This window comes from Mus caroli, unplaced genomic scaffold (assembly GCF_978045245.1).
Source record: "Mus caroli unplaced genomic scaffold, Mus_caroli_1 scaffold_19, whole genome shotgun sequence".
Classification (NCBI taxonomy): domain Eukaryota; kingdom Metazoa; phylum Chordata; class Mammalia; order Rodentia; family Muridae; genus Mus; species Mus caroli.
This window is the reverse complement of record NW_028227274.1, coordinates 62796585-62823877: the sequence shown is the minus strand read 5'-3', so window position 1 is coordinate 62823877 and position 27293 is coordinate 62796585. Positions and strand designations below refer to the sequence as shown.

General features: G+C 43.2%; 1 protein-coding gene and 1 long non-coding RNA gene across 3 annotated transcripts in view; one reads left to right on the top strand and one right to left on the bottom strand.

Annotated features, from left to right (window-relative positions):
- Nucleotides 1-14639, top strand: part of Atp8b1 (ATPase phospholipid transporting 8B1) — a 138642-nt gene extending 124003 nt beyond the window's left edge. For both annotated transcript variants that reach the window (XM_021150778.3, XM_085833559.1), the window contains 6 exons: nt 2224-2447; nt 3344-3427; nt 4426-4671; nt 5027-5165; nt 9881-10011; nt 12040-14639. In XM_021150778.3, the coding sequence (XP_021006437.1) occupies nt 2224-2447; nt 3344-3427; nt 4426-4671; nt 5027-5165; nt 9881-10011; nt 12040-12264 (1049 nt within the window). In that variant the 3' untranslated portion in view covers nt 12265-14639. The remainder of the gene's footprint in view (nt 1-2223; nt 2448-3343; nt 3428-4425; nt 4672-5026; nt 5166-9880; nt 10012-12039) is intronic.
- LOC147000313 (uncharacterized) lies at nt 12144-27249 on the bottom strand. The gene is made up of 3 exons (XR_015046066.1): nt 27066-27249; nt 13758-13795; nt 12144-12350 (listed from the first exon to the last, which is right to left on the bottom strand). It is a non-coding gene; the product is annotated as an uncharacterized LOC147000313 (long non-coding RNA).
- Nucleotides 27250-27293: the final 44 nt, after the last annotated feature.

Sequence of the window (27293 nt, the reverse complement as noted above, 5' to 3'; positions counted from 1 at the left end):
AACATATACACTACACATACACCCGCACACACTGATACACACTACACATACACAAAAACACACACACATACTACATATACACAGACACACACGGACACATACCACATATACATACACAGGCACACATACACACACACACACCGCCTGTTGTGCTGGGGAACTTAAGTGTGTCACCTATAACCGGATATGAATTGAGCCTACTTTGTGACTCACAGATTTATCTCTTTCTTTCCTCAGAGCTCCTCTCCTTTCCTCCTTGGCCTGTGCTAAGAGTCTCCCTGCCCTGTCTTCTTCAGCAGGAGCCGTCTGTATGACGTATGTCTTCTTGCTTTTTATCAATGCGCACATCTGTTGCCACTGCCGGTTTCGTCCCTCTCTGCTCTCTGCTCTGTGCCTGTCTCACCACACAGATGCCACTGCTCTGAATGAGATCCCTCCCTCCTCGGTGGCCAGCTCTGGATTATTGTCCCACTATGCACCCTTATATGTCTGTGCCTGTGTCTAAAGAGTAACTTACGCATGGTTTTTATTCAGTTCTGATAGAATTTTCTAGTTGTCCTGGAAGGGAAGAGGCCTTACAGACTTGTCATTTTATTAAATGATGGAGCCTCCAGAGGTTTCCTTCCCCGGTTCACCGTCTGTCTTCAAAAGACAGATAAACCTCATGCAGGCCCAGTTTTCTAAAGTTGCTTTAAACTTTTATTTTTTTTTAAGAATTATTATTTATTTATTTTATGTATATGATGAGTACACTGTAACTGTCTTCAGACACACCAGAAGAGGGCATCAGGTCCCATTACAGATGGTTGTGAGCCACCATGTGGTTGCTGGGAATTGAACTCAGGACCTTTGGAAGAGCAGTCAGTGCTCTTAACCACTGAGCCACCTCTCCAGCCCTAAACTTTTATTTTAAAATTTGTATTCATTTACTTATTTAGTTGTGTATGTGTGTGTGTGTGTGCAAGGTATGTGCATGTGTGTGCTAGTGTATGTGTGTGTGCTAGTGTGTGCATGTGCGTGTGTGTGTGTAACTTAAGGAGCATCTGTTTGGGATAAAAATACAGGAAAATGGGGTCTACCTAGAAGTTGTCTGTGTCTCTGTCTGTGTCTGTGTCTGTCTGTGTCATAAGTTTTCTGCCAGATCAAGAACAATGTACATAAGAAGACAAAAACCCCACGTTCTCTCTCCTGTGCAGATTCTAGCTTATAATGTTTATATGCATGCGTATAACTGGGCGTGATTGTGGGCTAAAGGTACACTGTGGCTTTAAGATAGATACATGCATGCACACATTCACAGGCAAAGCTGATTTCCAATGTTGTGCTCATTCTTCCAATAGTTATTAAATACATTTTTGAATTAGAGAATCCAGAATATTGTCCAGGCCTTAAAAATTAAGGTAAACAAAGACAGTGATGTCTTGTAGAGAAAAATGTGCTGACGAACACAAGCAGCCATCCTTCTCCCATGGCCTCCTTTCTGTTTACACACCTCATTTGCACTACTGCCCCCTCCTCTGTCCTAACATGTCCTCCCCAGCCCTCTTATGGGTTCCTTTTTAGGCTGAGTAGCCTCTGGCCCGTTCACTAGAGGAGCTTTTACTGTTTAGGTCTCTCTAAAGAACTTCTCAGTTGAAAAGCCTTTACGGCTGCCCATCAGCTGGAAATGGTTAGAACTCTGCTACAGATATGTCAAAGAGGGAAGGAGATTTTAGGCTCCAGGTCACCTCAGTTTCCCAGTCATGAGTGGATCTAAACAATGGACCCCAGTCACAATTGAGACCAATGGCAGCAGAGTCTGGGAAAGTATGCCAATTTGCTTTCCGGCCTTACTACTTACAACAGAGGAAGAACGCAGGTTGGCAGGGCTAGTTTTGCAGCATCTACTGTAAGTGCGGTGCAGCTGACTCATCTCTGGCTCCTAAGGGTGTCTGGGGCTCACCCTGTGGATGAAAGAGATGGCTGATATGTCAGGTAGATAATCCAAATGGAATTCATCACCCACCTGAGATCCTATCACAAGTTATTTAAGGAGTCCCATCTGAGCTTGGTTTAGCACACTTGTCCTTCTGAACTGAAATCAGGAGCTGGAGGCAGGGGTAGGGAAGTGGGGCGATGGTAAGCAAGAGTTTTTGTTTTGCGATGGAAAGTCTTATGTTGCTCAATGCTCTGCCTTAAAAGCAATGTCTAACCCACTATTTCTTTTTCCCTCTGCCCCCCCAGCTGCCCACATTGGTGTTGGAATAAGTGGACAAGAAGGGATGCAAGCTGTCATGTCCAGTGACTATTCTTTTGCTCAGTTCAGATATCTGCAGCGGTTGCTGCTGGTCCACGGCCGGTGGTCTTACATAAGGATGTGCAAGTTCCTACGATACTTCTTTTACAAGAACTTTGCCTTCACTTTAGTTCATTTCTGGTACTCCTTCTTCAATGGCTACTCAGCCCAGGTAATATAACATGATTCCTTTAGAACTATTTTTTTTTTAGTAGAACTTTTTATAAATAAAATGCTAGTTCTTTTAAACATTTTATGAATTTGTTTGTTTATTGTGTGTGTATCTGTCTATGTGGGGAGGACAGGGCACAGTGTACATGTAGAGGTCAGAGAAACAGCTTTGGGGAGTCAGTTCTTTAGCTGGGCTTCAGGAATTGACCTCAGGTCACCAGGCTTGAGTGACAAGTGCCTTTGCCTGTGAAGCCACCTTGCCAGCCTTCCTGAACTAGTTTTATTTTCAATATTCTTTTTTTTTTTTGAGTATTTAAAAAAGTTTTAAATGCTTCATTTCCATTTCAGAATTGTAATTTCATTTCACAAGGAAGTCTGAAAGTGAGGAACCCAGCTAGAGAGTTGCCTCAAGGTTAAGAGTACACACTGTTCTTATAGAGGACCTGAATTTGGTCCCCAATACCCATGTCAGGTGATTCAGACTACCTGTAACTCCCATCCCAGAGGATCCAAAGCCCTCTTCTTGCATCTGTGGACACTCATGTGCACATACCCATATACAGATGCACACACATACACATAATTTAAAATTTTAAAGTCTTTTTTAAAAAAATAAACACTGATTTTATTTTACTAACATTATTAGTCAGAACAGAATATTTTGGCAAAACCTTATAGTATTCACACACACACACATTTAAGGAGACAATTTCAGAGGGGATTGTTGCTATAGAAAAGCCTGTGGTATATCTCACTGCATAGACTTATTTTGTAGGGCCAGCTGAGGGCTACTTCCTCTTCAGGAGAGGTCCACGCTGGCAGGAGACAGTCCTGCGTGGTGAAAGTAGACCTGTAATGTGTCTGTGTGTGACATAGAGCCTCTGTCTTCGTTCACAGACGGCGTATGAGGACTGGTTTATCACCCTCTACAACGTGCTGTACTCCAGTTTGCCTGTGCTCCTCATGGGGCTGCTTGATCAGGTAGGAGGCCTGGGATGGGGTGCTGTGGAAAGACCCATCTGTTGCCAGGGAGATTACAGAAAGCGCATCCACGCGTTCTGATAAACCCCGGTATACCTGTCAAGCAACAATAGCTGCTTTCTGCTCTGTTCCAAAAAGAGTTTCTGTAGCTTCACTGAGTTCAAGCAAGGATGCTCACATTTTCCTTTCAGACATTTGTTCAGGCGACACCCAAGAATCCAGCCTGACTTATGTCAACAACTTATTTTAAAAAGTAAATTTTAATAGTTTCCAAAGTTTACGCATCTAATTCCTAAATCATGTTTCGCCTAACAAGTTATTCTTTTTTTTTAAATATTTTATTTGTATTCACTTTACATCTCAATCACAGCCCCCCTCCCTCTTCTCTTCCCAGTCCAACCCTTACAAATCTCTCCCCCCCCCAATGCCTCCCCACTTCTAATCAGGGAAGGGGTGCCTCCCTTGGGTACCACCCAACCCTGGGGCATCTAGTCCCAGCAGGTCCCTGTCATCCTCTCCTTACAGAGGCCATTCCAGGCAGTGGGGAAGGGGATCCAATGGAAGGGAACAGAGACCAAGGCAGCCCACACCCCTCTTGCTAGGTGGACAAGTGATTCTTAGGGAAGGGATAATTGATAAGAAATAATTGGGATAATTAAGGATTAACTTACCAACTTGTGTGTGAGTATTCTCCCTCTAGATTTGTAATAATACAAATACATTCTCTCAGGGGGTTAGAAGCTAATCTCCACATACTACTTGACATTACTATTGTCTTTACTAGTACAGTGATAAGTTCCCCATAGCCACGGTCTGTAAGCATTGAGTGACGGTGAGCCAAAGCTTGACTGACCTCTGCACACAAAGATACTGGTCAGGCTTCCCGCTTGCCTTCCTAAAACACTGGGGCAAGGTGCAGCTGTTTGTGAGATCCAAGATGCTCACTGTGACGTCCCTGCATCCTTGACCTGATGGGCGAATTTTGTTTTCTCTTTAAGGACGTGAGTGACAAGCTGAGCCTCCGATTCCCTGGGCTGTATGTAGTGGGGCAGAGGGACTTGCTGTTCAACTATAAGAGATTCTTTGTCAGTTTGCTGCATGGGGTCTTAACCTCAATGGTCCTCTTCTTCATACCGCTTGGCGCTTATCTGCAAACAGTGGGACAGGATGGGGAGGCGCCTTCAGACTACCAGTCCTTCGCCGTCACGGTGGCCTCCGCTCTAGTGATAACGGTCAACTTCCAGGTATGTGGCTTTCCTTCACGGTATCCTGTATCTGTTGGTACCCGTACTTCTGTAACTAGGCAAGCCTGCCCAGCCTGTCCTCAGAGCCCCTGTCACTTTACACAACGAGAAGGTTCTTTGCATCCCTCATCCTAGCATGTTTCTTCTCTCTCTCTCTCTCTCTCTCTCTCTCTCTCTTGCTTGAGCCAAGGGTGGCTTGGTCTCTGGGTGTTTACTGTTCCAACCAAACCATACCCAAACTGCCAAATTGAAATTTGTCAAATTGGAATTTGGAGGGTTCACAGATCTTTCCTTTTCCTGCTCAAGTCCCCAAATGAGTGCTCTGGTTTTTATCCCGCTTCTGGTTTCCCAACAGATTGGCTTGGATACTTCATACTGGACTTTTGTGAATGCCTTTTCAATTTTCGGCAGCATCGCACTGTACTTCGGCATCATGTTTGACTTCCACAGTGCTGGGATACACGTTCTCTTTCCGTCCGCATTTCAGTTCACAGGTTGGTATTGCCCAGACTCCGAAAGTAAGCGTAGGTCAGTGCCATGAGATTACAATCACACATAATCCTTAGGTGAGCAGAAAAATACAAAGAGCATATATCTCTGCTAGTAAAAAATGAGTATTCTAATAGGAATTGAATGGCAGTGGCTCCTTGGAAGGGTCTAAGCAAGGTAAAGTCATATTAAGACACAGCTGTGCATCCGTTAAAGAAGATAGCTTCAAGGTTAAAAGGCTTGGGCCAGCAGGATGAACCAGCAGGTAAATCACTGTGCCCACCACCCAAACCTGACAATATGTGGGCTCACATCGAAGGAGAAGAGAAAGAATTCCCAAAACAAGCTGTCCTCGGACCTACATCTGCAAATGTGCTCACGTACACTCACACACACCCACGCACGCACAATAAACATAGAAATGAACTAAGCTTTTTAAAAAGATTTAAAAGTCGGAGGTGAAGAGATAGGTCAGTGGTTAAGAGGACACACTGCTCTTGCAGAGGACCCAGGATCAGTAAATAACTGTGGCAAGCACAATTATTTACTTGCTTGGCTGCCCCAGGCCTTTATTTAATCTTTACGTTATCTTATTTAACAGATGCCCAGCTGCGTCTTAATGTGGCTTTAACCTGCTTAGACCCTTCCAAACAGCCACTAAAACCCATATCAGGTGGCTCCCGATTGCCAGGAACTCCAGTCCCAAGGGTTCCATGTCCTTTTCTGGCTTCTACAGGCAACACATACACACATAGTTTTAAGATATCATTTTATGCCCAGCAGTAGATGGCCAACAGAAAATGAACTTAATGGCATTCTTTGTGCCACAGTTCTTTCTCAGGGCTCTTTGGTTTTGTTTGTTTCTTATGGAACTTTTGTGTATATATATTACCGATTTCCAGTTTTGTGTTTTCATGAAATTTCTGTGTATGTGAACCTGTGTTTCCACATCTTTTTGTGTTTCTTGTGCTCTTGTGTGTGTGTGTGTGTGTTCTTTTTCTGTTTGTTTTGTCCTATTCTGGTTTGTTTTTATCTTGTCTTATTTTATTATTATTTTTAGATGCCTGTTTGTATTCTATTGAGAGAGAGGAAAGGAAAGTGTGTGGATTGGGGTGGGAGGGGAAGTAGAGAGATCTGGGAGGAGTTGAGAGAAAGGAAACCTTGATCATATATTAGATGAAAAAAATCTTTCTTCAATTTAAAAATTAAAATGAAATTCAAATTGTATTTGGTAAAAGACAATAAATAGGCACAATTTAAAAGTAATAAAAGACAAATAAAACCAAAGATTAAATTGCCGGGAAGAGCGGCAAGTGCCTGTAATCCAAGTTCAGGGTTGGCCTGGTCTATAGAGTGAGCTCCAGGCCAGCTGGGCTAAAAGCAAGGCTCTGCCTAAAAAAAAAAAAAAAAAAACAGAGGCAAAAGAAAGAGGCAGGGGCAGCTAAATAAAGCCTTCCTCCACTCCCACAAGACCTAATCTCCATAGTTATGACACATTGAGTGCATATATATTTCTGAAAGAAGGTTTAATTTTTTCCAAAACACTCTGAAAATGCACAATTAACTATAAAATGCTTCATACATTTTGACCAGGTGTTTCTACTTTAAGGTTCTTTGTACAAAAACTGCAACACTATCACAGTTCTAATCATTTTTAAAGGGGGTGTAGAAATAGGTCAAAGACAAGAATATTAAATTAACCAATCAAATGACGAATTACTAATACAATGGAAACCTAGAACTCAGAATCCTGGTCCATCTTTGGAACTATGTCTGTTGAACAGCAGTTCAATGAACAGTCCACAGAAGCCATGGGCTCAGATGATTGTAACTGTTAAACACATGACTTAAGCTCCAGAGGTTGGGGCTGGAGAGATAGCACAGCAGTTAAAAGCACTGGCTGTTCTCCCAGAGGACCTAGGTTTGACTCCCACCATCCACGTGGTGGCTTACAACATCTGTAACTCCAGCTCCAGGAGATCCAATGCCCTCTTCTGGCTTCCAAAAGCACCAGGCATGCATGTGATGCACAGGCATACAGGCAAGCAAAACACCCATACACATAAGATGTAAAAGTAACACACACACACAATTTAAGAGCCAGAGGTCAGGAGGAGAACAATGTCTTCTGACTCTGACAGGACTGCTGCACTCATGAACTCACAGAGCTGTGGTTGCCTGCACAGAGTCAAGCCAGCCAGTATTTCAGTGTGGAGGGGGAAGGGGCTCGTGAGCCCTCTGCCTCTAACTTAGTGGGACAGTTGATGGCTTCTGAGCAAGGGAGAGTCAGATTCCTTTAAGGGTGTCACCCTGCTCTAGTAAATGCCCTACTTTTGAGTATATGGGTAGCACAAAGCAGACTTGGAGGGTTATTTAAAAAAAAAAAAAGAAAGAAAGAAAGAAAAGAGAAAAAGAAAGGATAAGAACTTGGGAGGGAAGTGTTAGCGGAGTGGAGTTTAAATATAATCAAAGTATATTGTATACATTATATCAAACTGATATAAATACCACAAATACAAAAATAAACATAAATTGAACTTTTGTGAGATTCTCAAATAGTTTGGATTTATGATGAAATAAAAATTCTCCATAACTTTTTTTTGAATAGAAGATTGGGACTTTATGGCCCATTGTTGAGTCTTAAGCGCTTGTTGCTATGGTAACCCTTTTCATCTCTGGGTGGAGCTAGTTTTCATTATTTTTGTTTTGGTTTTTTTTTTCTTACTCTTTTAATGCTTACTTAGAAGATTCTGATATGAAGTGGGTTCTCTCAATTTAATTTATATTTAGTAGTTTAAAAGCAAAGACTGTGTGTGTGTGTGTGTGTATGTGTGTAAATATGAGTAAAGCTTTAAAAAGTAGAAAGAATAAGAGAGGGTAAAAATAGATGATGAGGGAAGACGGAAGATAGGCAAAGGATGCTCAGGATACTGAAGAGCAGATGACGCCAAGTGGGGAAGAGGTTCTGTAGGGGATTAAGAAGAACAGTAGGGTGGAAAGCTGAAGGGAGGAGGGTGAAACCCATTCTGAAAAAATGCCATGATGACATCCGATACCTTGTGTGCTCATTTTTAAAAAGATAAAAGTTTAAATTTTAAAAATTAATTTTATGGACCCATATAAAGTACAGAAAGCTTTGTGGTAAATTCGCCTCTAGATGTTGGGGAAATGTATATGATCCTCATATACATCATGTATATAAAATTCAACAGCAAATCACCAGTTCCGGTGGCCAAAGCTTGGCTCCAGTCACAGAGTGGGTTTTGATCTTGGGACTGCCCTGGCTAGCTGTGTTTTCTTGGGCAAACTCACTAAGCTCTCGACTCAGTTTCCCGGTGTGGCTCGGACAACAGCTCCCACCTCTCAGAATAGATTGAATGGCATGACCCATATAAAACACTGTGGGCTGCCAGTTCATATGACAAATGTGTGGAGTTTCTGGCCAAAACTATTTTTAAAAATGGGATACAGAGCTAAACAGGGAATTCTCTCAACAGAGAAATCTTGAATGGCACTTAAAGAAATGTTCAACATCCTTTAGACATCAGGGAAGTGCAAATCAAAACGACTCTGAGATTCCACCTTCCACCAATCAGAATGGCTAAGATCAAAAACTCAGGTGACAGCAGATGCTGGCGAGGATGTGGAGAAAGAGGAACACTCCTCCATTGCTGGTGGGATTGCAAGCTTGTACAACCACTCTGGAAATCCATCTGGAGGTTCCTCAGAAAACTGGAAATAGTTCTACCTGAAGACCTAGCTATACCACTCCTGGGCATATACCCAGAAGATGTTTCACCATATCCCAAGGACACGTGCTCCACTATGTTCATTGCAGCTGTATTCATAACTGCTTTATTTTTAACATCCTTTTTGGAACTCTCTACTGCCAAATGACCCTAAGGGCCGAGTGCTCACAAAGCAGGGATCCGGCTGAGAGCTCCACCTCAGCGCCAAACTTCCATTGTTCCTTGGTGCAGCATTAACAAAAGCATCCTCCCCCCTTCCTTTATCAGCTTATAGCAGGCAATCGACCTTTTTTACTTGGCTTTTCCAGGTCTAGGCATTTTAAATTATGCATTCCTGCCAGGCAATGAATGGTAGCACATGCCCTTAATCCCAGAGCCTGGGAGGCAGAGGCAGACCGATCTCTGTGAGTTCAAGGCCTGCCTGATCTACAGATCAAGGTCCTGCCTGGAAAGCCAGGTATACCAGGAGGAAACCCTGTCTCAAAAAAATAAAAAATAAAAAAAAACAAACAAACAACAGTGAATTCCTGTCAGGGTGTGGTGGATCTGATCTGCCATCTCGGCATCCTGAAGGCTTCAGGGTTGAAACCCTACCTCAAAAACAAAATCTGGAGGTGGGGTGGGGAAGTCCATTTCTGGAGCAGTGTAGGGAGGTAATAAATCGTTATAAAATGTTGGGCTGGAGAGATGGCTCAGCGGTTAAGAGCACCAACCCCGGTAACCACACAGTGGCTCACAACCATCTGTAATGAGATTGGACTCCCTCTTCTGGTGTCTAAAGACAGCTGCAGTGTACTTACATATAATAAATAAATAGATCTTGAAAGAAAGAAAGAAAGAAAGAAAGAAAGAAAGAAAGAAAGAAAGAAAGTCTTACCTAAGATGTCTGCTGAGTATATGGAAGGCTAACTCTGTCCTCAGGATAGAAGCACCTCTGTGAGTCCCTGTGAGTCCCTGTTGTGTTGTTGCAGGTACGGCTTCCAATGCCCTGAGACAGCCATACATCTGGCTGACCATCATCCTGACGGTTGCCGTATGCTTACTACCTGTCGTCGCCATCCGTTTCCTGTCCATGACCATTTGGCCATCAGAAAGTGATAAGGTACATAGAGATACAGACCTACCCTCCTCCTACAGCAGTGTCCCTTCGGGGATCCAACACATCCCCCATCACTACCTGTCCTGCTGAAAGCCTGTGGGAAGGCTGATAAGAATTTTGCTGTCTCACTGTTTCTCTTTAATTCCATCGTGAGGGATCGTGAACCTTCAGACGTTTGTTCATACAGTGAAGCAGGTCTTGTCCCTTCAGTTTTACAATTATCTTAACATTTTGCCATGCTAATGGTTTGGGCTTCCTTCCCCTCCCCTTATTTGTTTAATTGATTATTTTATTTACATTCCAGATGTTGCCCCCTTCCCAGTCCCTGCTCCCACAGTTCTTTATCCAATTCCCCCTCCCCTTTGTCTCTGAGAGGGTGATCTCCTCTCTCCCCCCTCACCCACCCTCCTTATTTAAAGCAAATATCATATCTGATAATATAATCAATGTCTCAAAAACGGTGTAATGATCCCCTTGCATAATGATCAGCAGACTCCAGGCCCCGTTGTTGAGCAATTTAACATTGCTTTTCCCGTCACACTTCTGAAGGGAGTGTCTTCTTTATTAGTTTCATCTTGTGCTGTGAGGTGGCCACAGCAGTTCCTGGCATCACATCGATAAATGGGGACAAGGCTTCCATCCTTTCCCTCAGGATCCTGGGAACTTTGCACGTGTACTTTTCTCAGATGTCATTTGTCAGAATTAGGCTGTACATTGAACTAATAGCCAACAAGATAAAACTCCCTCTCTTATGAAGAACGTCACTGTAGAGGGGAGGGTGATTACCTTTCTAAATCAGCATCCTATGGAAAGGTGAGGGTGGACGTTAGGTAAGCAAGGGCCCAGGAGAACACTGTGACAGTGCTTGGTAAACAAGAGAAGAGATAGGACCTCAGTTCTCTAAGTGCAAGAACGAAGACTTGAGTCTGGGTTCCAGCACACATGCTAACAACTTCACCTGGCACCCTGCATCTCCAGATGTGGGGGCAGGAGGATTCCTGGGGCTTGCTGGCCAGTGTCGCTGAATCTGTGGGCTCCAGAATTGATTCTATGACAAATCCTATCTCAAAAATTAGGGTGGAGGGGATAGAGGGAGACACCAGACATCCATCTCTAGCTTCTATAGTCATGTACACACACACATGCGCAAGCACCTGCACATATGAACATGCACGCACACACACACACACACAGAGTGAGAGAGAGAGAGAGAGAGAGAACAAGAAAGAGAAAGACAGACAGACAGAGACTATGCTGTAACATGCCTTTGAGGTTTGTCAACACATACCAGTCTGCCCTGGGATTCACAAAAAATGTTAGCTTAGCAGCCTAGTTTGCTTTCTACTGCTCTGATAAATAGCACGACCAATGCAATTCGGGGAAGCAAAGGTTTATTTCATCATATGACTCCCAGGTCACAAGCTCCCACTGAGGGAAGCCAGGGCAGAAGGTCGATCAGGCAGGACCATGGAGTCAGAAAGTGAAGCAGGAACTGCTGGAGGGGTGCTGCTCACTGGCTTGTTCTCAACGGCATGCTACCCAGAATCTTCTACTCAGGGGTGGAACCCTCACATTGGGCTGGGCCCTCCCATACCAACCACTAATCAAGATAATGCCCTATAGCCTTGACTACAGGCCAATCTGATGGAGGCGGCTTCTTAATTAACATTCCTTCTCAAATGAATCTAGTTTGTGTCAAGTTGACAGGAAATAACCACTACACTTACTAAAAGTGTGAGGCTTGGTTTTCCTGGAACTTGCGATATAGACCAGGCTGACCTCCAAGATACCTCCACCTTTTGAGTACTGGGATTAAATGCCTGGCAATAGTTTTCCAAAATCTACCTGCAGGATAGTGGAAATAGTCCCCAACCCTCCGGACCCTCCATGTCCCGCTAGCCCAGAAAGCGGGGACATTTGTGCGTGCATAAGGGTGTAAAGGCTCTCCGCGGGGCTAGCTTCTGCCCAGCTTCTATTGGCTAGGCGACCTGTGCATCTCAGATCTGTCTCTTCTTGCTTTTCTCTCTCCAGATCCAGAAGCATCGAAAGCGATTGAAGGCTGAAGAGCAGTGGAAACGGCGGCAGAGCGTGTTCCGGAGGGGAGTATCTTCCAGGCGCTCAGCCTATGCCTTTTCCCACCAGAGAGGCTACGCAGATCTCATCTCCTCTGGCCGCAGCATCCGCAAGAAGCGCTCGCCCCTGGATGCCATCATCGCGGATGGCACGGCTGAGTACCGGCGCACAGTGGAGAGCTGATTGGCATTGCTCTGCTGAGAGACCGGAGCGCTGGGAAGACGTTTTGGTTTTGGTTTTGGTTTTTTCTTTAATGAACGACTCAGGACCTTTTTAAAAACACAAACAAACTGAAGTTGTCACAGTGATACTGATGACAATAACCTTTTTAATAAACTTCTAGGATTGTGCTGTTAAGCAATCACAAAGCCAAGACACCACCTGTTATTCAGCCGATTGTGTCTGCTGAGATTCAAAGGGAACTTTTTTTTAATCCTGGCCTAATGGAAGACCGCAGAATTTAGAAAAGTCTCCCATTTCAGCTGGAAGGACACTACTACACTACAAATTTACAATTACACTCTTCTATCTGTGGCCTCAAGCGTGGATTTCTCAGATGCACTCCCCCTCTGCTTGTCATCTTTAAAAAGAAGAAAACAGAAAATCTGTTTTTAATGTATGGGTGCAGTAACAAAGGGTTGCTAATGTTTATCACCTGACAGGAAGTGGCTTAATGACTTTTTCAGACCTTGATCAGGCTCCCTGTTTCTTTCTACCAACTTTCGAAATTTGAAACAAGTTTCCTTGATTGAATGATTTAAGTGCAACGTTCCATTCTGGTTTTGATTTTACTACCAAGCTAAATAATGTATTCCGTGTTTTTTTACTATTTGGTATTTCTCTGTACTACCAAGCGATTTGACTCCCTACTTTAATTTTAAAATTTTTTAAATGACAAAAAATATTTTTTTAAAGCTGAGGACATTATCCACTAGTATTAAGTACCATTTAGATAAGAGAAATAAATTGTGGCATCTGTAAAGGACTATAGATCATGATAATGGAATGTGTGTTTCAGAAATGCTAGACGAAAGGGATTTAAATGTTTTCAACAAGAAGTGATAACTGAGAAATGGAAAAAACGTGATGTCAACTTTATACAATATACACGTGCTGAGGAACATGGCAGGCCACCTTGTGGCTTGGTGGCAAAGCTGGAGTCCTAGGTCCCATATAAAATGGAAGAAACATCACATGATGTCCTATAAATATGCACAATTACGGATCACCTAAAATTGACTAGAAAGGGACAGGACTATGCCTATTGAAATTTTCCTTGTGGTTTCCTTTGGAAGACAACACTATTTAGCTCTTCCCAGTCACTGAATGGACTGGGAGGTTGGGGGTGGGAGGGGAGAAACAAGAGTCTTGACTCTTAAGTGATGGGAACATTGTTACTACTGCCCACAACAGAGGAGAATGATACATACAAAGGTGTATTCAAACTGCTGCCTGTGGCCTCATTCAGGCAAGGAGAACTATGAATATAGCCCAATACAAAAATGGTTAAAATTACTTAAAACACTATGAGATTGTGTGTATATATATATATGTGCAACATACGTGTGTGTATATATATATATATATATATATATATATATATATATATATATACGTGCAACTTCATTGCTTGGGCTTGAGTGTGAGCTTTCCCACTGTCAGGAGCATGGACTTACCTGGTAGGGAGTCTGTGGAGGACTTTCCCCTGTGTTTCCTAGAAGCAAAAGAGAGATCTACTGTTCAGAACAGATAAGTTTAAACAAACAAACAAAAAGCCCAGAGGGCATCAGTGATACCTTTGGGAATATTTTGCAGAATTATCTGTTGAAAAGAAACTGCTTGTGTCCCCCTTCCTAGAAAGTATTTTATACAAGTCTTTTGGAGCCTTGCTCTTGCATCTGTCTTATGTCTAAGACAAAAAAGAACAGTTGTTTTTGTTTTTTATTTTGGAAAAAACATTAGGTGATTAAGGAAAATATCCTTGAAAAGGTAACTTATTTTTTTCCCCCAGGGGATTTTTCTCATCTTATTTCTTTCACAAAACAGTCTCCCTGCTCTCTCTACTGAGGGCCTCTGTGGGTTGTAGTAGGTAACTTTCTTTCCCCTTGCAAATGTTCATAGCAGTCTGTGAATTCCCAAAAGGAAATCATGTGTAGTTCATCTTCTATACACAGGACAGGAAAAAAATTAAATTGTACTTTTATAATGCAGTGTCTAGATATGATGAAAGAATGTATGCCTATCTCCTAGAGGTAAATTTCTGAAAGTTTACAACTTTACCATGTAAATAAAAAGAATTGCATGTTTTCCTTTTTTTATGGAAAATTTAGCTTGTGTAATTTTGTCAGTTTCAAGTTTCGCTTTTGTTTTTGTTTTTTTTGTTTTGTTTTTTGTTTTTGAATGGCGGGGAGGGTTGGCAATGCAAATGTGTCAAAGACTTACACTGCTGGGTGCAATATTAATAATTTAAAATGCAAATCATAAATTATTTCTATATGCTGTAAATCTGAGATTTAATGTATATTTTTGTTTAAGAAAATAAATGCTTTAGTAAAATATTTGGAACATGTAATTTTATATATGTATATTTATGTCTGTATTGTGTGGTTATTTATTGGCAGTGCTGGGGATGTAACCCAGGGCCTTGTGTATGCTAGGCAAATGCACTCCTGAGCTGCACTTTCCAGTTTTAACACATGTTTCTAAGTGGGGTTGTTGGTGGTGGTATGTGTGTGTGTGGATGGATGGATAGATGGATGGATGGATATAAGCCTTGTGTGTACCAGTGCCTGCAAAGACCAGAAAAAGATGTTAGCTCCTCTGAAGCTGGAGTTACAGATGGTTGTGAGTTACCTGCTACGGGTACTAGAAACTTCCTCCCTCATTCCCATTTGCCCACCTTTCTGCCAGGTATTCTACACGTATCTTATAGTTCAAGAACAGCAGCCCACTTCTCTTACTCTCCTTCTAAGGAACTGAGGGGAAAGAGGTCTGTACCTCTGGAAGAACAGCAAGTGGCCTTAATGGCTAAGCTATCTCTTCACACACACACACACACACAAAGTTTTGTTTTTTATTGCCTTTGAAAGAATGGCATTCATATATCCTAGGCTTGTTTGAACTCCTCATATAGTCAAGAATGACCTTGCACTTCTGAGCCTCCTTTGACCACCTCCCTCCCAGTGCTGATGTTAGTAGGTGCCACCACAGCTGCATTTTTTTTTTTTTCGTTTTTCGAGACAGGGTTTCTCTGTATAGCCTTGGCTGTCCTGGAACTCACTTTGTAGACCAGGCTGGCCTCTGCCTCCCGAGTGCTGGGATTAAAGGCACCACCACAGCCATAGCTGCTTTTATTCAGTGTTGGGATTTAAGTCTTCCTGGATACTCACCAAAGCACCCTGGTGAGTTATCTATGTAGCCCACCCCCTTTTTTTTTTTTTTTCTGTTGCTGCAGCTGTGGTTTATTTTGTTTTGTTTTGTTGCTTTTAAGTGTGGAGTATATGACAGGAGAATCTAGTCCCGAGACGGTTCCTGAAACGTGTAGAACTCCTCTGGCCGTAAGAAATAATGTTAGAGACTGTACAAAATATAAGAGATGTAGCTGAGGGAAGTGATTAGACTTTCAAGGAAAAGGGAATAGCCATTTCTGGGTAAGACAACGTCTACTGCTCCAGACCTCTTCCTCTCAGTTCCTTAGAAGGAGAGTAAGAGAAGTGGGCTGCTGTTCTTGAACTATAAGATACGTGTAGAATACCTGGCAGAAAGGTGGGCAAATGGGAATGAGTGAGGAAACTCAGTCCATATCTGAGCTGCTGCAAAGATGAAGTGAGAAGACTTCCGTGTAGCACGGGGTGGGGGGAGGGGCGGGAGGGGGTCGGCCCTAGAAGCAAGGGACAATGAATGTGCCTCACCAGCAAAGTGTGGTTGGTTGTGCCACAAGGAAAGAGATCCCCTGGTGAGGACCTCTCTGGGAGTTATGGTTGCAGCGGGTGAAGAGAGGCTGTCACCAGGCTGTGGGTGTGTGGGGTGATAGGAGAGGGGCTGGTTCTAGCTTCCTCAGTAGACAAAGTATAAGAAGAGCTGGGCAGCTAGCAAAGCACCAGAGTTGGTTCAGGGATATTTTCGACTCAACAGCACCACCTAGAGGAACGTAGTCATATCCTACGGCAGATGCTGCTCGGGACTGGCATCTGATGGAGATGAAGTGTGATAGTCAAATGTATACCCCAGTGGAATCCAAAGACGTTTCAAGAGGCGCTGCCTTCCTGTGGCGCTTAGGAAGACTGCAAAACGGCTTCTAAAACTCCTGTCATTATCTGCTAGCAAGTTACGGCTGCAATACAGATTCTGGTGCAGTTATAAAACAAAAGGCACTTCGAGATATCTGGGGGAGATGGAAGTTGGGATGCCTAAAACAAAGAAGGCAAGAAGTAATTCTCTAGGGAGCTGGAGTGATGGCTCGGTGATTAAGAGCACTCGCTGCTCTTCCAGGGGACCCGGGTTTGATTCCCAGCACCCATATGGCAGCTCACAGCATCTGTAACTCCAGCCCTGAGGGACCTGATGCTCTCCTCTGGCTTTCACAGACAGCAGGCATGCAAGTGGTACATAGACATGTGTTAAATGAATTGGGTCTTAAAAAAAGAATTGTTTATTTATTTAATGTATATAACTACATTGTAGCTGTCTTCAGACGCACCAGAAGAGGGCATCTGATCTCTTTACAGATGGTTGTGAGCCACCACGTGGTTGGTGAGAATTAAACTCAGGACCTCTGGAAGAACAGTCAGTGTTCCTAACCGCTGAGCCATCTCTCCAGCCCCATGAATTGCTTTTAATATAAATGTAAATACTCGATTAGTCTGGCAGCTGTATTTCTTTACCTTTACTAGCTTTCCAATAACCACATAGAGACACTAAGATTTATTAAAAGTCCCGTAAGGCAAACCTGTACGCAAAAAGAGGCCATCAGATCTCATCATAGATGGTTGTGAGCCACCATGTAGTTGCTGAGAATTGAACTCGGGACCTCTGGAAGAGCAGACAGTGCTCTTAACCTTTAAGCCATCTCTCCAGCCACTTGGCTCATTGGCTTTTATCGCCAAGGCAGAGAATAAATGAGGAACACTGCTTATACAAACTTGAGACAGGGGCTTCTAAAAATAAACATAAAACCATGTCCAGATTGAAACAAGATACGAGGGTGGAGAAATCAGCATTTGAACAACACAAGGACAGCCTTTATGCAGTGCACAAAAATATGCACAGGCAAAACACCCAGGTACGCATAAAAGTACTTGTTAAAGAAAAGGAAAATGATTTTCTAGAGCTATCTCTCCAAGATAAATGGTTGATAAGTACACGGAAAAATGCTCAAGGTCTTTGGCCACCGGGAAGGTGAAAATCAAAGTGTGAAGGCAGGCGTGTCTCTGCAGGAGCTGGAAGCAGGCAGGTGGTTGTCAGCATCATGGCAAATCTGAGGTCAACATGAACTAGGGAGATCCTACCTCAAATAAACAAGCAAAACGCAATCCCACTTCACACTCAACATCGTAGTCATGATATTAAGAGAAAGTGGAGAAACGAACCCCCATCCTTCTGGAGACAGGGGAGTAGTATAATCCCTGAGGAAGACCGATTTGGCTTTGGCTGGGCAAGTCCACTCTGAGATGCATACTTGACAGTATTAGAAACAGGACCTCAAACAAACACTTACAAACCGGGTTCATAGCAGCCCAGAGATAGAAACAACCCAGACCGCAGCATCAGCAGGTGGATGAATCAACAGATATGGATGGATACAATTGGAGTACAATTTGGCCACAAAAAGAAGGAGATGTTGATCTATGCTATAACATGTGTGAACCTTGATACACCTTAAATGGAGGAAGTCACTGTCAGGCCAGGGGATGGGGTTAGAGAACAGAGAACATGTGTGTATGAGAGAGTTTTTAAAGTTTTTTTTTAAGATTTATTTATGAATATACTGTAGCTGTCTTCAGACACACCAGAAAAGTGCATCAGATCCCATCACAGATGGTTGTGAGCCACCATGTGGTTGCTAGGAATTGAACTCAGGACCTCTGGAAAAGCAGTCAGTGCTCTTAATCACTGAGCTATCTCTCCAGCCCTATTTTTGTTCTTTAAAAATGTCTGTGTATGTATCTGATATATTTTGATTATATACATCCATCGGCTGCCCTTCAAATCCCCTTAGTGCCCCCACCCCATATCCCTCCCAACTTCCTGTATTGTTGTTGTTGTTATCAATAACTCCCTAAGTCTAATTCGTGCTACCCATACACCACATAGTGCATGGGAAGGTGGCCATCTACTGGGGCATGACCAACCTGCTAGCTGCCAAATCCCCAAAGAAGAGTGACTGGACTCTCCTGCCTGCAACAGCCATCAACTGCTGATAGCTCCTCCAATAGGGGTAGCATCTTGGAGACCTTTCCCAACCATGCTGAAAGTTTGACTGGCTTGATTGTGTGCAGTTAACCACAGCTGCAGTGAGTTGGTGTGTGCTGTGACCACACCCTAGAAAACAACATGAGTTAGGCTTATACAATTGTGCTGTGGGGGGTTATACATGATTGGAGCCAGCAGGGTGCCCTTGGAGATAGGGGCAAGAGATTGACATTGTATGCCTGAATCTGAAAGCTGGGAAGAGAATAATTGTGGAGAGCCGTGCAGCGAGCAATCGCTGTGGAGAGCTGTGCAATCACCATTATAAGATGGCGCTGGCCTCCGCTGTGACTAACTAGTAAACAAGTGCGAGTGCGAGAGTGAACTCACTCCTAGTCACTGCCCATTCTCGGGGTGTAATAGTGGTGTGATGGGTGAGCAATGAATCAGGAGCTGTCACGCCACATCAGGTGCTGAAACGTCATGGCTGAGCGCTATATAAGGGACTCCATTTTCTGGGGTCGGGATCTTCCTGAGAAGTAAGCAATAAAGCTTTGCCGCAGAAGATTCCGGTTGTCCTGAGTGTGTTCTTGCCGGCGGGGACAAAAGCTCGGGATAAATAATTTACCCTTGATGGACTTCAGTGGGCAGATCTAGATATCTGTATTAACCTTCAAAGCAATTTCTTGACTTGTTTGGTCAAGCAGGTGCCACAAGATAGTACAGATGAAATATGATTAACCGGAAAAAAATGGCTATGAGGGAGGGGCTCTTTGGGGGTAATGGGATATTTTGGAATTTAAATTTACCTCTAATGAATTTCATAAAGGAAAATCGTGGCTAGGATTATAACTCAGTTCATAGAATGCTTGCCTAGCTTGCATGAAGCCCTGGGCTCTATCCCTAGCCCTGGAGTAAAATATGGTGTGGTCAGGCATGATGGCATGCACCTTTAATTACAGCTGAGGCAACTAGATCTCTGTGAGTTAAAGGCCAGCCTGGTCTTCATAGGGAGTTCTACTCCAGTCAGCGAGACTTTGTCTCAAAAACAACAAACAAACACCTAATTGTGGTAGTAAATGCCAGTAATGTCAGCACTCAGGTGGAAAAGTCCGGAGGACTAAAAGTTCAGTCATCCTTAGCTACACAGTGGGTTCAAGATCTACCTAGGCCATGTGAGCTCCTATCTAAATAAATAAATAGATGATAGATAGATAGATAGATAGATAGATAGATAGATAGATAGATGACAAAAGAGAAAATGTCCAGCAAGGCTTGGTAATGCACAGTTAAAGCTGTGTGCAAAGCCCACCTTCTGTTTTATTATTGACAGAACTATAAACTGAAGAAACCCTGATATGGGAAGTTTAGAAATAGCCACTAAAAATCTCAAAACTATGACCCTGTGACATGGTCATCGTATTCCTCGACTTCATCGTGCAGATGTATCTGCCCCCAAGGGATGCCACATGTACCACTACGGCACTACCGAAGGACTTATAACAACAACATTGGCAAAGCTAGAAATCAATGAGACGGGGCTGGCTGAAGTTAGCTGTCTTCTGGTGACACTAGCATGGAAACCGAGAGGGACTAAAAACAGTCTACACGATTCGTTGTGAAGACAGAGGGCCAGGCCTAGAACTGTGCCTGATGGCTGGCTTCCTTTCATGTGAAAGGGGTGGGGTTGGTGCACAGAAGCAATGTAATCCTAACAAAAATCCCATAGATTTTCTAGGTCTCAAGCATATTCTAAATCTCAACTGGGAATACAAAGACATAGAAGGATTTATAAAATAACAGTGAAACAAAATTAAAGATGGAAGGTGTTGAGGCTGGAGAGATGGCTCAGAGGTTAAGAGCACTGACTGCTCGTCCAGAGGTCCTGAGTTCAATTCCCAGGAACCACATGGTGGCTCACAACCATCTGTAATGGGATCTGATGCCCTCTTCTGATTTGCCTGAAGACAGCTACCATGTACTCATATACATAAAATAAATAAATAAATCTTTAAAAATAAGAGATGGAAGGTGTAGGTAGGATCTGAAATGTCTCTAAAACCCATGTGTTAAAAGGCTTGGTCCCCAGCCTGTGGCACTCTCATGATGGGGTACAATCTTTAGGAGCTGGAAACCAGTGGAAGGAAGTTATGTCATTGAGGAAATGTCCTTAAAAGAGATATGGGAGCTCATATTCCTCTCATTTTTAACCCCCAGTCACTACAAATGGGTCTGTTCCATCACACATTCCCATGGCAATTATGTATCCACAGGCCCAAAGCAATAGGGCTAAGGGGCTATGCCTTGAAGCTATGAGCTGAAGGAAATCTGTTCTCCTTATAAATCAACTCTCCCAGGTAAACTGGGTGGGATGGCACAGGCCTGCAAACCTAAAAGGCAGTAAGGAGGCTAAGGCGGGAAGGTCATGAGTTCAAAGCTAGCTGGGCTTCATAGAAAGCTAAGACTGATCCAAAATACATAGCAAGACCACTGCAAACCAAATGAAAGCCGATCAAAACAAAATTCAGGTATCTATCAGTTAAGCAGCACAGAAGGCCAGATTACCACGAAGTTCCAAGTGTGATAGAGCTACAGTTATCAAAAAGATGTAGTACTTGCCTGCAGATAGACAGAACATAAAAGAGCCCAGAAATCAGTCCACACATATATGGACAGCTGGGTTTTAACAAGAGAACAAAGGCAATTAAGTAGGGGCTAGAATAGCCTTTTCTACAAATAATATTGAATATTCACAAGCAAAACAATGAAGATGAATCCCCACTTTGTAGCATAGCTCTTCCTTAGAGAAGTTTGAATAGACACTTGAACACAGACACACACACACACACACACACACACACACACACACTACTCAATAGTATTGGTCAATAGGAAAACGGGGAAGATACAATACAAACAGATTTGATTACTGGAAAACCCTGTTTTTAGTTGTGGTGTGGCTCAGCCCTTAGCACATACCTTTAATCCAAGAGCTTTCTTCTTAGGATTAAATAAAATCAACCATAGGTCAAGTAACTGGTTGACAGGAAATAATCATAAGATTATTAAGAAATAATTACTAAGAGCAAGAGGGTGTCAGCAGGACGGGTAGAGAAATGCACAGGAAGTAGAAGGGAGGGACATTCGATTTGAAGAGAGTTTTTGTGAGATGGCCTGAGAGAGGAGCATTTGTCCTGGGAGACTGGCTGAGGAGGAAGGTCAGCTGGGTGCTTTCTCTGCCTCGGTGCTATCAGGCTTTCACCCCGGCTTTGGGCTCCTGAGTCTTCATTGGTAAAATTGAACAATTGAGATTTTTGCAAAGCAAAACAAAACAAAACAACCCCCCCCCCAAAAAAAAACCCAAATCACAAAACAGTTTGGGAAAACTTTAGGGTGGAAAGTAGGTTTGTTCAGTATCCTGGCTATAGTGATGATTTTATGTGTACACAGATCTGTTTAAAAAAAAAAAAAAACACCTTCAACTGCACACTTTAAATATTTATCCTTTATCGTACATTATTGTCACTTTTAAAAAGATGGTATAGGGCATGGAAAGATAGTCCAGTTGGTACTGATGCTTGTTCAGGACCTGGCTTGTTCAGGACCTGCGTTTGAATCCCAACATCTTTGGGGGTGGGGGGAGAGGGAGAGAAAAAGAGGGAGAAAAGGCAGGTATGGCCCATGCCTAGTGTACTGACTGGTTTTGTGTGTCAACTTGACACAAGCTGGAGTTATCACAGAGAAAGGAGCCTCCCTTGAGGAAATGTCTCCATGAGATCCAGCTGTGGGCATTTTCTCAATTAGTGATCAAGGAGGGGAGGGCCATTGTGGGTGGTGCCATCCCTGGGCTGATAGTCTTGGGTTCTATAAGAGAGCAGGCTGAGCAAGCCAGAGGAAGCAAGCCAGTAAGGAACATTCCTCCATGGCCTCTGCATCAGCTCTTGCTTTCTGACCTGCTTGAGTTCCAGTCCTGACTTCCTTTGGTAATGAACAGCAACATGGAAGTGTAAGCTGAGTAAACCTTTTCCTCCCCAGCTTGCATCTTGGTCATGCTGTTTGTGCAGGGATAGAAACCCTGACTACAACACCTGGTAACGCTAGTATTGTAGGTGTGGATACTGGATCCTTGGGGACCTCCAGCATAGCTCCAAGTTCACTGAGAGACCCAGCCTCAAAGGAAGGAGACAGATGATAATGCCAAACACCTGATATACTTCTCTGGCCCACACTTGTATATGCACACACACTTTTAAAATGGTTTTTCATAGGTCAGATGCATGGCTCTGTTGGTAAAGTGCTATCTATATAAGAAAGAGGACCTGAATTTCTTTCCTAGAACTCACATAAAGGCTGGTTATGATTACACACACCAAACCTCCCATTATTGGGGAAGTGGACACAGGAAGATTCCTGGGGCTTGCCGGGCCTTGTTACTTAGCTAGTCCAGTTATATCAGCAGATTCCAGGTTCAGCAAGGGACATTGTCTCAAAAGATAAGATGCAGAGCTATATAACAGAAGATATTTGATGAGGAGTAAGACTTTTAAAATGGAAGAATCTTTTCATACTTTTAAAACTAAAACATGGAGCTGGAGAGATGGATCGGTGGTTAAGTGCACTGGCTGCTCTTCCGGAGGCCCTGAGTTTAATTCTCAGCAACCACATGGTGGCTCACAACCATCTGTAATGCTTTCCAATGGCCTTTTCTGGTGTGTCTGAAGACAGTTACAGTGTACTCATATACATAAAATAAATTAATAAATCTGGTCTGGAGAAATGGCTCAGTGGTTAAGAGCATTGAGTCCTCTTCCAGAGATCCTGAGTTCAATTCCCAGCAACCACATGGCCCTCTTCTGATGTATCTGAAGACAGCTACAGTGTATTTATATAAATAAAATAAATAAATCTTAAAAAAAAAACAAGGAAAAAAACTAGAACATGAACTGTGCATATATAATATATTCCATGATTGTAATGTGAAATAAAACATTTTGTCTTTTCGTCGCTGCGTGTGATAAAACACCATGACCACATGTTATGGAAGAAAGAGTATATTTTGGCTTATGGTTTGAGGATGGGGATCTATACTGGCAGCACAGAGGAGAAAGATATGGAAGCTGGAACAGGGAGCTGAGTACTCACACTTTGAGCCACAAGGACAAAGTAGAGAGAGAAATGGAAGAGGTGCAAGTATATGAACTCTCAAAGCCCACCCCTCATGACACACTTCCCCTAACAGGACTACACCCCCTAAACCTCCTCAGACAGTGCCACCAACTGGGGACCATGTGTTCAAACATCTGGGGGGGGCATTCTCTTTCAAACCACTACACATTTTTATGCCAAAAGGGGTCACTTGAGTTCATATTTTCCTGTGCAAGTCACAAATGCTTCCCAATTGCAACTCAATCTAACCCACACATTTGTCAATGAGACTTCAAAACTCTGCTCCATGCTTAGTCCTTCTGGATGAGCAGGGTTCAGAGTCCTAGATCGTGCTGCCTTCCCCCCCTTCAACGGTGTTGAGAACGGGCATTTCCTTTGCCTCCAGAAGAAGCCAGATGAAACCTTTAGGACAAGGGAAGCAAGTGGAGGACCCCCCCTCCCACCCCCTGCACCATGAGAATGGGAAATAATGTTACCGAGTCAATCAGTAGGTCTCTGTGGTGACCAATCCAACAAGATGACTGTGTGTCCTAAATTCAATTCCCAACAACCACATGAAAGCTCACAACTACAGTGTACACATATACATAAAATAAATAAAGAAATCAAAGAAGAAGAAGAAGAAGAGGAAGAGGAAGAAGAAGAGGAGGAGGAGGAAGAAGAAGAAGAAGAAGAAGAAGAAGAAGAAGAAGAAGAAGAAGAAGAAGAAGAAGAAGAAGAAGAAAGAGAGAGAGGGGGAGAGAGGGAGAGAGAGAGGAAGAGAGAGAGAAAGAAAGAGAGAGAGAAAGAAAGGAAGGAAGGAAGGAAGGAAGGAAGAAAGAGAGAGAGAGAAAGGAAGGAAGGAAGGAAGGAAGGAAGGAAGGAAGAAAGAAAGAAAGAAAGAAAGAAAGAAAGAAAGAAAGAAAGAAAGAAAGAAAGAAAAGAACAGTACGGTGTTTTTCTAAGTGTGTGTGTCTGTGAGGGTTTCCAGAGATGACTAGACTCTAGCTAGGGCTTAGACCTAATGAGCATACTAATGGATTCATGACAAGAGGTCTTAGAGAGAGGTGGCGAAAGCAGAAAGTCATCCATACTAAAGGAAATTCATTACTTGGGATATATCCTTTGAAGTTCTTTCCTTGGCACCTTTGCTTCTGCCCTGGTGCCCTTCCTTGTCTGTTTCTTGGCTGCCACAGTAGAAACTATTCTGCTCTATCACAGCCTTCCCCCACGCTGGGCTGACCCCTTTAAAGCCATGAGCTAAAATCTCCCTTACATTACCTTCTGTCACAGATTTAGTCACAACGCTGTAGAGACATTGAATACAATGACGTCAATAATAGGGCGCACAGAAAGAAGAAACGCTCATAGTTTTAAAACTAGCAGAAATTTCATCTCGGGATCTGACATCACCCTACTGGCTCAGTCTGGTGAAGCATCTATCTTGCTAACGGGAAGACATGAGTTTGACTCACCAGAATGAACATTTGAAAAAGCTAGATGTGAGGAGCATGTCTCTCTGAGAGCCTAACAGGCTGTTATTGATGGTTATTGATGGGTGGCCGTTGAAGGGAAGACTAGAGAAGCTGGGCGGTACGGAGGGTCTGCCTGTTTCATTCAGAGTCATGACTCCCGTTTGCTCTGTTGTCTTCTGAGAAGTGCTTTGACTATTCTGAAGGTTTTCGTTGTTGTTGTTTGTGGGTTTTCTTTCTTTTCTTTCTTTCTTTTTTCCTTTCTTTTTGGCTTATATGAATTTTAGTCTCCCCACCCCCAACTGCTGTGAAGAAAGACATGGGTGTTTTGTTTGACTTTGATTTGTTTTTTTAACATAAAGCCTCATGTAGTCCAGCCTGGTCTTATTTTAACTACTAGTGGGTTTTTGTTTATTTGTTGTTTCTTTTAAGTTTCAGATTTAAAAAAAAAAAAACCTATAGTAATTGTTATTTTTTGAGTGAATCTAGTGCTTGAGTCCTAATTGCTCAACTTTATCTCCTTAATGGGATGTTAGTTTTTAAATGATTTTATTTCTTATTGTTCCTGGGTGCTTACAGACAAACATGAAGTAGCTTGGGGAATCACCAATGAAAAGGTTCTCCAGGAATAAGCAGTCTAGCTCGTGCTTAAATTTAACTCTCCAAGGAGAGAGGAAAGTTGAATCTTCAGTGCCTTCAAATAAGTCTCACAATGATATCTCCACTGTTGTCTGTTGTACAGGTTTTACACACTACGTACATCTTACACACACACACACTCTCTCTCTCTCTCTCTCTCTCTCTCTCTCACACACACACACACACACACACACACACACACACACACCTTCCCAGGCTAGGATGGAGTAAGGAGACCTCACAATAATTTTTGCCTTTTCACTCTCCAAAAATTGTTTTGTGGAGCAAAATACTGAATGGAACCAAAGCTCTTGGAAGGCATTTGTGAATTTGACAGGACCCAGGAGGAGCCCGGAAACTGCCCAGCGTCAACATGGCGTCGATGGATTCGTATGCCCTGAACTTAGGCAGGTAACTATGGTGAAAGTTAAATAGAGATATACCCTTTACAGTGCGCGGCAAACCAAATGGAGTGAGTAGAGAGACCAGAATAATCCGAAGAACGCAGTGCGGGAACACGGTGACCACAAGAACAGAGCGCCCTTAGAATGACCATAGCCTGAACAATGCCATTAATTAAACACAATTCAGTCCGCGAATCAATCAATAAAGGGCGCTGGCAAATTCCAGCCAATTTCTGATAGTGACTTTCTCTGCTATGCAGCAAGGAAACGTCCGCTCCTGGAGGGGGATCGGATTAAATGAGACTGTGTGTTTGCCTAGAAGAGTTAGCCAAGCGCTTCCTGTACTCCATACTGTGTTGAGAACACTACACCGATTCTAGCCAGACAAGTTATACATAATCTGACTGGTGACATAGTAGATCTACCGCCAGAAGCAGGGAGTGAGGCCATCCCTCGCTATCAGAGAGATTTTTAACAGGACCCTTGCAAATAATGAAACAACGGACGCCTTATACCAAACAGCATAGCTTCTGCAACGAACCTATACAAATCTCGCATATTTTAAATCATCTGACTACATCAACTAACGCGATTAAATATTATATAAACTGTTGTTCTACTAGGGAAGGCTGTAGATGGTAGGCTCATTACAATTTCTTTTTTAAAGCATATTTTCAGGGGTTCAGCGGTTAAGAGCACTTGCTGCTTTTCTGAAGGTCTTGGGTTCGCTTCTCAGCTCACAATCATCCAGAACTCAGATCCCTAGAGATCCGATGTCTTCTCTTTGACAGGGCACGCATCTGGTGCGTGTAGCCGCAAACCACTCATACATATAAATCAAAAACTAAAACTAAAAAAAAAAAAAAAAAAAAATCCCCTTTTCCCCCATGGTGGTTGAATTTCTCAAAAATAGAACCTGCAACGCGTTCAGCTAGGCGCAGGGGCTGGGAACTAAGGGAGACTGACTTCTTCAGCTGCGCAACCCAACCCGGGACCTACAATTCCGTCTCCGGAGCCCAGAGACCTCACCCCGCCCAGGGTCTTCGAACCGGAAGTGTTCTCTTCCCTGACTAAAAATGGCGGCCACTGAGTCACTCGCCCACCTCGTCTAGCCAATGGATGCCCGACGTTCCGCTGACTCATA